This window comes from Balaenoptera borealis (genome assembly GCF_965194805.1).
Source record: "Balaenoptera borealis genome assembly, chromosome: 12".
Lineage (NCBI taxonomy): Eukaryota > Metazoa > Chordata > Mammalia > Artiodactyla > Balaenopteridae > Balaenoptera > Balaenoptera borealis.
Window position 1 is genome coordinate 10,845,158 of NC_138869.1, and position 12,820 is coordinate 10,857,977.

Consider the following 12,820-nt stretch of genomic DNA (forward strand, 5'->3'; position numbering starts at 1 on the left):
AAACAAGGCAATGGAGTGCAGGTGGTTGGGGAGGTCGGGGAGGCCACGTGTGAGCTGAGGTGTGAATGATGAAAAGGAGCTGGTCTTGCAACTTTCCAGGGAAAGAGTATAGCAGGGAGCAGGAGTAGCAAGTGCAAAGGCCCTGAGGCAGGACCATGAGCAAGAGGGAGACTTTGTGCACCATGGTCAGGAGTTTATAAATTTTCTGAGTATGATGAGGATTCTCTGGAATCAGCAGTAAGCTGATCATGTTTACATTTTTAAGATCTCAGTCTGGCTGCTGCAGGGGGCAAGAGAGGAGGGGAGACCCTGCAGAGGTGAGGCACCAGACAGGTGAAATACCCCCCCTCCAAGAAGGGACACCAAAAAGGCTTTATTGTCCAGCAATGCTCAGCAAACATCCTCTGAGCAGTTTCTCTGGGCCAGGCCCTGGGCCCTCCCTTCCGTGATGATACAGACTCATCCCCTGGCCTCGGAAGCCCCCAGCTTGAGTAAGCTGGGGGAAGCAGACCAGCAGACAGCTAATTCCACAGTAGAGGAGTGAGGAAGGTGTGAGAAAACCAACAGAACAGAACTATCCAGAGAGGTGGAATTGAGCTGGGTTTTAAGGGGTGAGTAGGAGCCCACCAAGCAGAGTTGTGGAGAAAGGGCCCTCCTGGCAGAGGCACAGCAGGATTTCCTAGAAATACAGAGGAGGAGTAGCATGTCTGCAGGGTACGATGGTAAAAAGGAGTGAGAATTAGGTCTGGGGCATTTATTATCAAGAACTATCCAACCAACATTTATTAGGCACCTACTGTGTGCCAGTGGTTAATGAGACAAACAAGGTCCCTGCCCTCCTGGAGCTTAGAATCTAGTAAAAGAGACAGACAAGGAAGGAACAAACAAGCAGATAATGTAACATAATTTCAGATAGTGATAAGTCAGGTGAAGACATTACACCATTATAGTGAGATAGAGACCGTGAGGAAGGGGACGGGAATCTTAGTTGATCAGGGAAAAGCCTGTCTGAAGAGGTTGCATTTGAGCTAAAACCAGAACAATGAGAAGAAACAGCATTCTAGGCAGAAGGATAGCGAGTGCAAAGGCCCGGGGGGGTCTGACCAAGTGATCATGGAAAGCCTCAAATGCCCTCTTGGAACTTAGAGCCGCATGAGAGCTCAGTAAATGGTCTTCGCCCTGTGGCCCTGGTTCTGACCTCTGGGCTGAAGTGGTTGTCAGAGAGGCGAGCATCCTTGGGAGAAGTGGCTGGGTGGGTCATGAGGATCAGTGCAAGTCGAGGGGAGGCGCTAGGCCTGAGTGGATGAGTGATGAAGGTTCCAGACAGTTTGGAGGAAGGAGAGGAGGGATGGTTCCCTGGCGGGAGGCTGGGGAGAGAAAATGTTCAGGATCACTGACCTGAAGCATGAGCAGCCAGCCACAGAGGTGGGCACAGGTGCAAAGACTCTGGAAAAGAGCAACAGGGCAGAGATGGATGGGAAGTTGGCTGGCCAACTGAAGTGGAATCAACCACTCTAGTCTCGATCTATCCATCTGGCTGGAAGCCCAGGCAAATGGAGTAGACCCTGGGCCTCTGGATGTCAGGAAACAGGAGCCAAGGTCTCTCGTGGTGTCTTTGTGGGCAAGATGGAGAAGCGTGTGCTGAGGCCAGGGGATTTCGGTCAGTTTGTGCTGACTCTTGAACTGCTGGCAAACTGGTGAAAGGTTTCTAGCAGCCTTCCCTGGAGCTCTGTCCTGTTGCAGTATGGAACGTATGCCCATCAAGTTCACAGAGACCACAAGTCCAGGAAGGCTGACAAAGAGAAAGCAAGAGTCAGTACCCACAAAGATGGCCAGAGTACAGGGTGAACTAGACTCAAGAAAATGAAACTTGACCGTGAGCTGCAGTACTGACATTCAGAAACCCAGCTGTGTGGCAGAGAGGGAGGGCAGTGGCTTAGCCCAGGCTCCTGGGGAAAAGACAGTGAGAAAGGGGCATGGTCAGCCCAATGGAAAGCAATCTAATTGGAAAGAGAAGAATTCTGTAACAGTCAGAACCATTCTAGGAACAAAAGAGGCTGCCTGTATGGTAGTGAGTTCCCCGTCACTGATTGTGTATGAGCAGGGCCTGGACAGGCTATGGGTGGGTCTGTTGTAGAGGAGGCCGAAACCGTGAATGGGCGCTGCATTCAGTGCTTCTCCCTGCGGTGAGAGTCACAGATTCAGTGCACCTGTCCTCACCTGCACCTCTGCTATAGACCCGCCTTGTTTCCTTCCTTCTGCCCTGCCTCTGCTGAAGCCGTTCCCTCCTCCTACACGGCTCTCTCCCTTCCCCATTGCACATTTAACTCCTGCCCATCTGCTCAGTCCCACCTCCTCCACAAAATCTTCCCTGACCACCCCTGCCCTGTGCCACCTGGGACCCATGCATTAGCCTGTGACGTCACACTGCGCTCGGCCCATTCGGACACAGCCTCATCATGCTGATTGAGTTTTGTGCTGCGCAAAGCATCTCAAATAAAATAAAGAGCAAAACCATCCACAGTCCCGCCACCCAAACAAATCTGACAGGTCTCACTTTTATGGGCCCCTTCCGTCCTTGGCCGGTCCAAGAGGGTGGGAGCCCGAGCCTGAGGCTGTCGGGAGGTCAGCCCAGCTCCACCCCAGGCCCTGCACACCTTAGGGCTCAGGCACTGTCTGCCAGAGTGAGGAGGGAGGCTGCGCTGCGTTGTAGAAAGAGCAGAGTTGGGCAGGCTGAGCCAGATCTGGGCTCTGAAGTGAACTTGCTCTGTGGCCTTGGGCATGTCGCTTCACTTCTCTGAGCCTCAGTTTACCTGTGAGGACAACGGTGACGTCCTGGTGTGTGATGTAGGTGAGGCCCCTACCTAGCACAGTGCTGCCGGAGGGATGCTCACGGTAGGCTGGTTCCCTTCCCTGTTCCTCGGACGGAGCCTGGACTTGGGAGTGAAATAGCCTAGGTTCACATCCCGACTCTGCCCTTCATTGGCTGGGAGACCCTGGACAATCTTCTTACCCTTTCTGAGCCTCCATTCTCTCTCTTGTAAAATGGGAGAGTAACCCCAGCTTACATGTCCATTTCCCCTCCCTTCCTTCTCCTTGAATGTGTCCCCTTTCCCCGTCTCTGGGCTGGCCCCGTCTCTCCACCATCCAGCTCCTCCCCACCTTCAGCCTGCCCGAGACTGCCTCCTCCAGGGCGTTCCCCTGGATTGCTGTCTTCCCCAGTGCTCTGAACCCTGCATAACTGCCATTTGGAGTCTCACATGACCAGACATCTCGGACCCTTCCCCTGTGCTGGTGGCTTTGCTGGGCCTTCTGGTCAGATGACCCTCAGAAAACACAGAGGGACCATGCTGGGGGCACCTGCAGGGTCCTCATGGTAGTTCAGAAACCCCCACGTGGCATCTGGCACACTGGCTCAGCCTAGAGGAAGGCAAAGAACGCTCAGTTCTGGATCAGGTGGCCTGCCATGCCCGACCTTTGACCCTGGAAAGGTCCCTTCCTCTCTAAGCCTCCACGTCTATGTCTGTGCAGTGAGCCAGTGAGGAGCCCTTCCCCCCTGCCTACCCCACAGGGCTGTTGTGGGGACCACATGCCTGGACAGATGTGACTGTCCTCTATGAATGGTGCACGTGTGAGATGCTGTGTGGTGTGGAATGAACACAGCCCTTGGAGGCAGAACCTCCAGGTTCCAGCCCTGCATTGGCTCCCGCTGTGACCTCTGCCCGTCAGGACCTCAGTCTCCCCATCTGACAAATGGGGGCAGACCAGCCTTCAGAAAGATTCAGATGTCTCCAAAGCTGAGGGCACAAAGAAAATCCTAGAGGCCTGGAGCTCGTCCCCCAGGACAGACAGGCAGACACAGGCCCATGTCTGCAGTGGCTTCAGCCCAGGCAGAGTAGAAACATGCAGGAATCGCAGGTCCCCACGTCCACGGGGTGAGACAGGGGGAGCGTGGGCACCAAACCAAGCGCTCACGTGCTTCCCCTGCTGCCTGTGGACGTGCCACCTGTGTGGCTGCGAAGTCCACTCTCTGCAAGGGGAGCAAGAGATTCAGATTTTTCAGGTCAATCTCCCGATGTTTAAGACGTAAAAATTCCAATTTTTCAAAAGCCTGTGTGGGTCAGGCAACCTATGGGTGGGCCCTGGAATACAGACTCTGACCTTGGCCTATTTTTTTTCTTAGTTTTGTATTTTAATATAATTTCAAACTTTCAGAAAAGTTGCAGGACTAGTACGATGGACGCCTGAATGGCCTCCCCTCTGGTTCAACTGCTGTTGCCATCGTGCCGCCCTTGCTCTCAGGAGCCTCACTCTCTCCTTCATCAGGGCCTCTTCCTACTTCAGGTGTGTCTCCCAGGAAAAGGGATCCTTGTGCGTAACCACAGCACAGCGGTCAATTCAGGAAACATTGATGCAGTACTGATACCCGACATACCATCCATATTCACGTGTGCCAACTGTTCCCACAGTGTCCCCCAGGCTGGGAGCCAGCACAGGATGCCACGTGGCATTTAGATGTCCTGCCTCTTCAGCCTCCTTTAACACAGAGCAGGTCCTCAGCCTTCTTTTGCCTTTCCTGGAAGGCCAGTGGTTTTTAACCCGCCTGGGTCATGAACCCCCATGAGAGTCCCGTGAAAGCAATAATCCCTCTTATGAGAAGTAAATGTCCAGACTTGTCACCTTACAGCCTGTCAGGGGACTCACAGATCCCTAGAGAACCGTGGTCTGGTCTCGATTTGCAGCTGGGGAAACTGAGGCCCCAAGCAGGCGTGTAAAGCCCCACCGAGGCCAGGGCCAGAGCGAGACTCCAGCCCTGCAGCCTCCTAGCGCCCACACGCGAGCTCGCCTCCGAGGACCCCGTGACTTCATTACCCAGCGGCGTGGCCTGTTTGAAGCACCTTATAGCGAATTCCACGGGGAAACCAACAACCAGGCACCATCGATGTGGCTGTGGAAGGGACGGGGGCCAGCGGGCCAGGGTGGGGACTGTCCTCAAAAGCAGCAGGGCCCATCGGCTCGGCCCCCTGCAGGAGCCCACCCTCCTCCATCACCCCTGGAACCGGAGCATGAACAGCATGAGGTTACCCAGGACATCGACAAACTCTCTCGGGCCTGCCGCCCACCCTGCCTGCCGAGCGGAAGGCCAGGCACGGGGAGCCGGACCTGCCACCACTGCCGCTGCCACCAGGGAGCCTAGGACAACACCGTGACCGCAGGAAGGCCCAGTGTGCCGCTCGGCCCGCGCTCTCTCCATTACACTACCCTGCCTCTTCTCCATGAGAGGCAGCGGGGTGTAGTGGATAGAGCACGGGTTCAAGTCCCGGCTCCACCGCTCACAGTTGTGTGACCCTGGGCCATCGCTTAACCTCTCTGAGCCAGAGAGGCCACAGGTGGGCGGAGGGGCTTGGGGTTGTGCCTGCACTAAAACCTACCTCACAGGGCTGTTGTGAGGGGGACGGGCTTGTGGGCCCTGAAACGCTTTGCCGACTGTCTGATGCTCTGTGAGCATGCGTTATTACTGTTATTAACTGCGTTGATAACAATAATGATGACAGAACCGCGTCTGGCATGGGAATCGCATTGGCTTTGCTTGGTGCTTGTGCTAGAGGCAGGTAATAATCCCCAGAGAAGGCCTGCGTCCCCTCTTCCCTTCTCTACCCCCAGGAAAAGACGTTTTAGAAGGTCCGACCTCTCCCCTCTCCCTGTCCAAAGAGAGGCTTAGGAAGTCAAAACCAGGAGAGTGAGGAGCTCTGGGTTTAAGCCCCTACCTGTGCCTCATGTGCTGTGCAACCTCAGTGAGCCATTTGCCCTCTCTGGGCTAAGAAGCTTCATTTTGTAAAGTTAGGCTCCTCTAGCTCTGCCAACTGGGGCTCCGTGCACCCCACTTGCCATCGCATGAGGCTTTGGCCCCGAGATGCCATCTGGACCAGGCCTGCAGCAAGTCTGAGGCAGAGATGGGCTTTGAGCCTGCAGTTGGGAAAGTTCTGGCCCACACTCAGCTGCCAGGTCAGAGGCCGCAGAAGTCATCTCCAGGGAATGGAGATGAAGGTTCAGGTGGGGCAGGACAGGCCGTCCCGTTGGTGGGAGCCCGCAATGTTCCCTGGGCCCGAGCTCCTTTCTGGCTCACAGATGGACGGATGGGTGGGAGCTAGATGCTGACAGAGCTCCCTCACCGCTCGCCTGCCTCCCTCTCGTTCCTGGGGACTGTGTCCCCAAACAGCTCTGCCTCTGACTTTGTGCACAAGCCTTCCCAGCAAGGGAGAGAGAACAGGAGCCGGGAGCCACCCGGCTGCCCCAGCAATGCCCTGTGAAATGCGGGTGATGATAATGACCTCACCTGGGGACTGTGGCCACCGAGTGGGAAAAGGGGCTCAGATAGTACGGGGTACATGGGGAACCTCCATAAATATTAGTTCTCATCTTCCCTCCCCCCAGAATACTTCCGGCGGCTCCCTACTGAACCCCGAGGAGACACCCAACCCTGCAGCTCTCCACTCAGGCCACCCTCCCTTCACGAGCCCTGAGCTTCAGCCCAGCTGATCCGCAGCCGTCACACTGTCCCATCTCCCCCCTTTGCCTGGGCTGTGTCCCCCGCCGGCCAAGGGACCCTTGGGTCTCTGTTGTCCTGTGTTGTTGCTGATGTGTGTGCCTGTCTGCTCCCCTCAACCCCAACTAGACTGTGAGCCCCTGGAGGGCAGGGACCACCAGAGGCCCCTTGGGCCCCAGAGCCCGGCACAGAGCTGGACTCCACCACCCTTGTCCATCCCATGAACAAGCGTGGCCCTGGCAGGGAGTGACACATGGTCAGTTTGTCTGCTCAGGCCTCTGCTGGCCCACCAGAACTCCCCGAGATGCTGCCTTTTAATGGAGGCTGCCCTACCCAACCCAGGAGTGGCCCTCATCTCCTTGGGACCTAGGGTGCCCAGACTTCACCCCTGAGAGGTGGTGACCTAAGCCAGACCTCCCCATTTTACAGAGGAAAAAACTGAGGTCCACAGAGGAGAGGGCTGGCCTCAGGTCACACAGCACATCAGAAGCAGACACGAGACTTGTTCCCAGGTCCCCTCCTCCTCAGCCTAGAGTCCTCTCTATCAACCACCCCCCATGCTGTGCATTCTGAGGGGCTCCATGGGAGCATAAGGAGGTGAAGGCTACAGGATGGTACCCAAGGGACCATGGACTTGGGAGCCTGGTGCAAGGCCCAGCCAGGGCCCCCGTCCCCAAAAGGTTCTCATCTCTGTCCGCACCCAAAGACCCATGGCTTGCATGCCTCTGGTTCCACTGCTGGAGCTGCAGCCCTTGGGGTTAAACACTGTCCCCTGCAGGGGATCCTGGAGCTGGGGAGTGGCAGCCTGGGGTGACCTGGTCCACTCTGTCCTTCCTCCTGCAGGAACGGCGGCCAGGCTGTGAGGTCCCGGTAGGGGAGAGGGGCAGCCCAGGGAGGTGTGGGGAGGACGGCTGGGCTGGATGAATTTGACCCTTTGTGAAACCATAAAGATGGCTTATTGAGGGTGTGTGCATTCTCCACTATCAATGTAATACATGTCCACCATGGGAAATACAAAAAAGGAGGTAGCAGGGAGGACGGTGCTGGATTCCAGCTACAAGCCTCCGCTGTGGCAGGAGGAGAGGACTTGCCCTCAAACCTGCTCTCCAGGGGCTCACAGGCTAGTGGGGACACCGGGCTGGGAGGCACCCCCAGGGGAAACCCCGGGGGGCAGTCCAGAGGAGAGAGGTGATGTCCTTTTGTTGGGGTCAGGGAAGTCACCTAAGAGGAGAGGCATTTGTCCTGAGCCTTGAGGAGGAGGGTCTGGAGAAGAGGTGGGGGAAGGGCATTCAGGCGGCGATAACTATGTGAGCAGAGGTGGGAATGGGGCTGGGGAGCAGGGCTGGACAGAAAGGCCCAGTGAGCTGTGCTGCTCCCAGGGCAGAGGGTGCGGCGTGGGAATCAGTGGCCAAGGGCCGGAAGAAGGCTGAGGTCTGATCCAGGGGTTGCTGACCAAGGTGTTTGGACTTCGGGGAGCTATGGGGGTGTCTGAGCTGGGGGGGCAGTGGTCAGAGCCAAGGCTGGGGCACAGAGGGAGGGAGGACCAGAGGGGGAGTTTGATGCCCCCAACTTCTCTGGCCCATCTGATGCTGGGGCCTGGAGGACTCCCCAGGGCTCAGCGAGGCTGGGTGGGGGCCATGCTGTGCCTTCACCCCATGTCCCCGCGTCCCCATGTTGCGGCCAGAGGCCACCTCCCTGGCTTCCTCCTCCTTCCTCCCTCCTCCCTGGCCTCCCAGTGCAGGGCCCCCAGCTCCCTGCTGAGATGGGAGTGATTAGATTAGAAGGTGATGTGGGGTCTGATTATCTTGGGTGGAAATTGGCCCCCTGTGTCTTTTTCCATCCCGCCCAGGACTAGGGAGGTGGGGAACAGCTTCTCCATCGCCACCCAGGCAGAGCCAACTTTTTCACAGACATGTTTGAGACCAGAGTGTGAAGCCTTTTTTCCTGGGGAAGAGCAATATGTGACCAACCGGACAAGGGCTCGGTCCCTCACCAGCTGGTGACCCTGGGCAAGCCACTTCTCCCGCATTCTCCTCTTCTGTCGACCGAGGGCCAGTATGAGGACTAATGAGATGATTGCGAGTGAAGGATTAGGGTTAGGCTTAGGGCACAGTGCCCGGAGCGGAGTAGGGGTCCTACAGAAGGTAGCACCGGTTACTATCCCTGCCATCTACGCCCTGTGAATGCACTGAAGTGTGTTCGACCCTCACCTTTAAAGATCTACAGTGACCCCACCCTCACCCACGTGGGACCTCTCTGGGCCTCAGTTTCCTCCTCTGTCTAATACTGCTGGTATTTAACAGTCCATCCTGACAGCTCCCACACAAGCTGAGCCCGTGCATGAGAAAGCATTTTGTCAGCAAGTTATTGTAGTTCCCAAAGTCCCATAGTTGGGCCCAGGTTCTCCCTGTTTGTGCCGCTTGTGGGGTAAGTGTGCTTCAGGGTCTGTCTGTGTTGGGAAGATACCAGGCCTGGGCTGATCGGCCTGGAGTCAGTGTCCGAGCTCATTCCGTGGTCCCCACTGTTCCCTGCTTGGGGACAGAAGAGCCTGGGAATGGGCAGAGAACCAGCTAAGGAGCTCACCACCTGAGAACCCAGGTTCTGGTACAGCTTGCTGGGCTCCATGCTGCCTCTGGGAGCCTTCATGACTTGGTTTACCCATCATGGATGGACAGACCAACCTTTACCACCTCAAAGGAACTTACTGGAGGGTATCTGTCTGTCTGTAAAGCATTTTAAGATCCTGAGATCCTGGAGGCCAAGAGGCTGGAACACCACACATGCACACGCACACAGGCCCGTGTGCAAACACACACACGTACACACACAATCTCAAGACATCTCTCAGATCCCAGAAGGAAAGGGAAGGGGTGGGTGAAACCTCTTGAAAAGTGAAAATAAATTCCTTGCTTTAAGGAAAGTGCTTCTTGCCCTGACTCAGAACCTCTTGACTCTTATTTTAGATACAATTCTAATGAGTTTGTCCACCTAGACTTCAAGTCTGAAGCAAATTGGGAGACCAGAAGGCCATTAGTGACAAGTGAGCCTGAAAACAGGAGGAAATGACCATCGATCTTGAGGGGAAAGAAGGAAAATCTCTCAACAGCAGAAGGAGTTCAAGAAGCAAGTCATCAGGGCCATGTAGTGTCTGGGGTCAGTGGCCGTGGCCGTCTGTCTGGTAGACCCGGTATAGCTCTTCCTGTGTGGCCTGGGGATGGCTGGAGACCCTGCACCAGGCAGGATTGGATTGTTAGTTCTCTGCTGAAGGAGAAACTGTATGCTGCATTGTAGAGAGCTTTCTAGCCAGAGTGGTAAAAATGAAAATCGGAAAAAATGAGCACCTGACAGGCTAAACTTCATTTATTTAGATTCTTTACTAGGCAGAGTGCCCTCTTGTCAAATAAAAGCTGACACAGAAACCCCAAAGATGAATAAAATTGGGGCCACTCTGACCAAAGGCCTCCCTTGCCCGCATGGCTCCCCTCCTGCCCCCTGAAAGAATTCCAGGACCCTTGGGAACCCAGTTTGAAAAATCTAAAATTCTAGGAAAGGAGTTCTTAACTTTTCTTGCACCGCAGACCCCTGGGGAGGTCTGAGGTCATCATGGGCCACCCCTATTCGGAATAAAGCTTTGAAATACGTAAAATAAAATACACTGGATCACAAAGGAAGCCAATTATATTGAAATAGTTAAAGTAATTTAAAAAGAAGTAATGTGTGGTGTAGTAACATATGTGCTTCTTTATTAACACACTGAATAACAAGATCCAGCAGTCAGTGTAATAATTGCCTTAGTTGTAAAATAAGGATAAGCCTAAAAAGTGTCTGCAACAGCTATAAACTGATATTAAAAAAAAAACCCATGATTTCTGTAACATATGTAATGGTGTTGTGGCCACCACTGACACTCCTGGGGTTTATTGCCTATGTTCTTAATAGAGGGAAATGCTAAATTTCAGTTTGATGTTTGTGAAAATAAAGAGGTCATTGTTTTCTCATCCAACTTCATAGAGCCCTGAATCCTTTCCCCAGATCTTTGGGAAGTTGGTGGACCCCATTTTAAGCAGTCCTGTCCAGGGCTTAGTTGGCTTTTTTTTTTTTTTGCTGGTTGCAGAACGAGGTCTGGTTCTAGATATATCATTAAGGAAAAGAGAGAGTGGTCCCTGCTTGGCCCGTAAGGCTGGGAGAGGGGGAAGGGGAGAGAGAGGAGAGAGGAAGGGATTCTCTAGGAGCGGGTAGGAGGTGGTAGGCCTGAGCTGTCTGGGGGCCTAAAAATTGAGGTATAGCAGTGTTTGAGCTCCAGGCCCATCACAGCACTATCCCAAGGTGAAATCGTCTTTAAAGGACCCACCTTGAGTACACACTTTGAACCTTAACTGTAGGCGGTGCCCTAGGACCTCAGCAGGCAAATTGCCTGGAGTCAACTGAGACCGAGTTCCTTCCGCTCCTTGGGGGAGGGGGCTTGGGCCGTGCAATGGTAACTTGGCTTTTGTCCCCTTCCCCAGGGACTCATGTGATGGAGGGCTCTGGACGGATGGTGGTGACCGCCGTGGGTGTGAACTCTCAGACCGGCATTATCTTTACCCTGCTGGGGGCCGGCGGTGAGGAGGAAGAGAAGAAAGACAAGAAAGGTAAGCCCAACCCCCTTGTGGACCAGAAAAGGAGCTCTTAAGGCCACATTTTTTTTTGTTGACTCATTCACTCGACAAAATAGTTATTGAGTGCCTTTTATGTCCATACCCTGTGCCAACAGCTGCCTCCTGTAACCTCAAGGCCCTTCTTGGGCTAGGAGGCTCTGTCTGTTCCATCTCCAGGGTCTCGTTCCAGTCTCTGTCTTGTCCAGTCATGTCATGGGGGGCCCGCCTTCCCCCTGGGCCAGGCCAAGGGTGCTGAGCCTTTTCTTGAGTCTCCAGCCTCAAGTGTGACCTGGTCCCATCATCGCCCCTGATATTGAGTAGAAATCCCCACCTGGGCGTATTCCTCCACTATTCTTAACTCCACTGAGCAGAGCTGCACACTCACCCAGTATAGACTCTCCCCAGAAGTGGGTCTTCTGGGGAAGGTGGCCAAATGTGTGCCTCCAAATCAACTGCTGTGAGCCCCTCCCCGTTGTCCCCAGAGCTGCCATCTCAGCTGCGCCCTGTCTTGTCCTCCCCCTGCAAACAAGATTCCTCACTCCATGGGCTCCCCTTGGTGCAGCAGGTTGTCGGCCTGGGCTACAGCTGCCTCTCAGAGCAGAGGAGGGATGGTTGGAAAACATGAGCCCCAATCCCATCAGACCAGGCCCAAATCCAAGGCCCAGCCTCTGGCCCAGAACAGCTGACTACTTACCTGACACTCACACTCGGTCTCGGGGACACCCCCCCGCTCTCACATCTGCGGTCTTTTGTCTCCTTCCCCAAGCTCCAGAGGAGGGGCCCAATACCCAGACCTTCTGGAGTCCAGGGGAAGGAGATGAGATCATAGATGACCCCTCCTTCAGTTTTAGGGGCACCCAGCCTCCCTCCGGCTCTCAGAGGTCAGCCAGTCACCAAGTCTGGGTCACGATCAAAGGTTACTTGTTCCCAGGGGCAAAACCCATTTCCTGGTGGGGTACCCCTAAGATTATGATGGCCCAACCAGCAGGAGCAATGGAAATAAGCTGTGGTCTGGGAGAGCTGAGGTTGAAACTGAGGACCAAGTCTTGGCCAAGGGGCCCAGAGCATGTCAGGACAGCATCCACGCAATGACGTAGCAGCTATGGCCAGCTGTGGCCCCAGGTGCGGGCAGTTTGGCAGGTTGCAGCAACTTTGCCCACTTCCTTGGCCTCACTGGGGCCTGGGTGAGGGGCAGAAGCACCCAGAAGCTCCCATGGGCCAGACCGGTGTTTCTTAAAATGCCAGTAAAGAAACAGGCCTCTTCTGCCCCAAAGCACAGGTCAGAGTCCCTTGCTGAACATTTACCTGCACTCTGACGAAATGGGGACATCAGTGTAGAAGGAAGAGGTGGGATGTGGAGGGGACGTGACGGAGGAATCTGGGAGGGCAGCCCAGCCCCTCAGGCCCCCACGAGCAGCACAGCCAGGCTGGACCCCCTCGGCTCTTCCATTCCATCACCTCCACCAGGGTCATTGCTTAGAGCCTCCCGTTTCAGGATGACCCCAGGCGTACCGGTGTGTGTGTGTGTGCGTGTGCGTGTGTATGTGCTTCTCATTCATTAACATGTCTCAAAAATCATCACACAGGTGTGAAGAAGGGGGATGGCCTTCAGCTACCAGGTACAGTAAGACACCCC

The 12,820-nt window shown here is 55.0% G+C and overlaps 1 protein-coding gene across 10 annotated transcripts in view; it reads left to right on the forward strand.

The window, feature by feature from the left end:
• ATP2B2 (ATPase plasma membrane Ca2+ transporting 2) overlaps positions 1 to 12,820 on the forward strand; it is a 355,750-nt gene that overhangs the window by 283,474 nt on the left and 59,456 nt on the right. For 7 of the 10 annotated variants that reach the window (XM_082344349.1, XM_082344354.1, XM_082344355.1 and 4 more), the window contains 2 exons: positions 11,053 to 11,178; positions 12,771 to 12,803. In XM_082344349.1, the coding sequence (XP_082200475.1) occupies positions 11,053 to 11,178; positions 12,771 to 12,803 (159 nt within the window). The remainder of the gene's footprint in view (positions 1 to 11,052; positions 11,179 to 12,770; positions 12,804 to 12,820) is intronic. The other 3 variants (XM_082344357.1, XM_082344353.1, XM_082344356.1) reach the window with 1 other exon arrangement.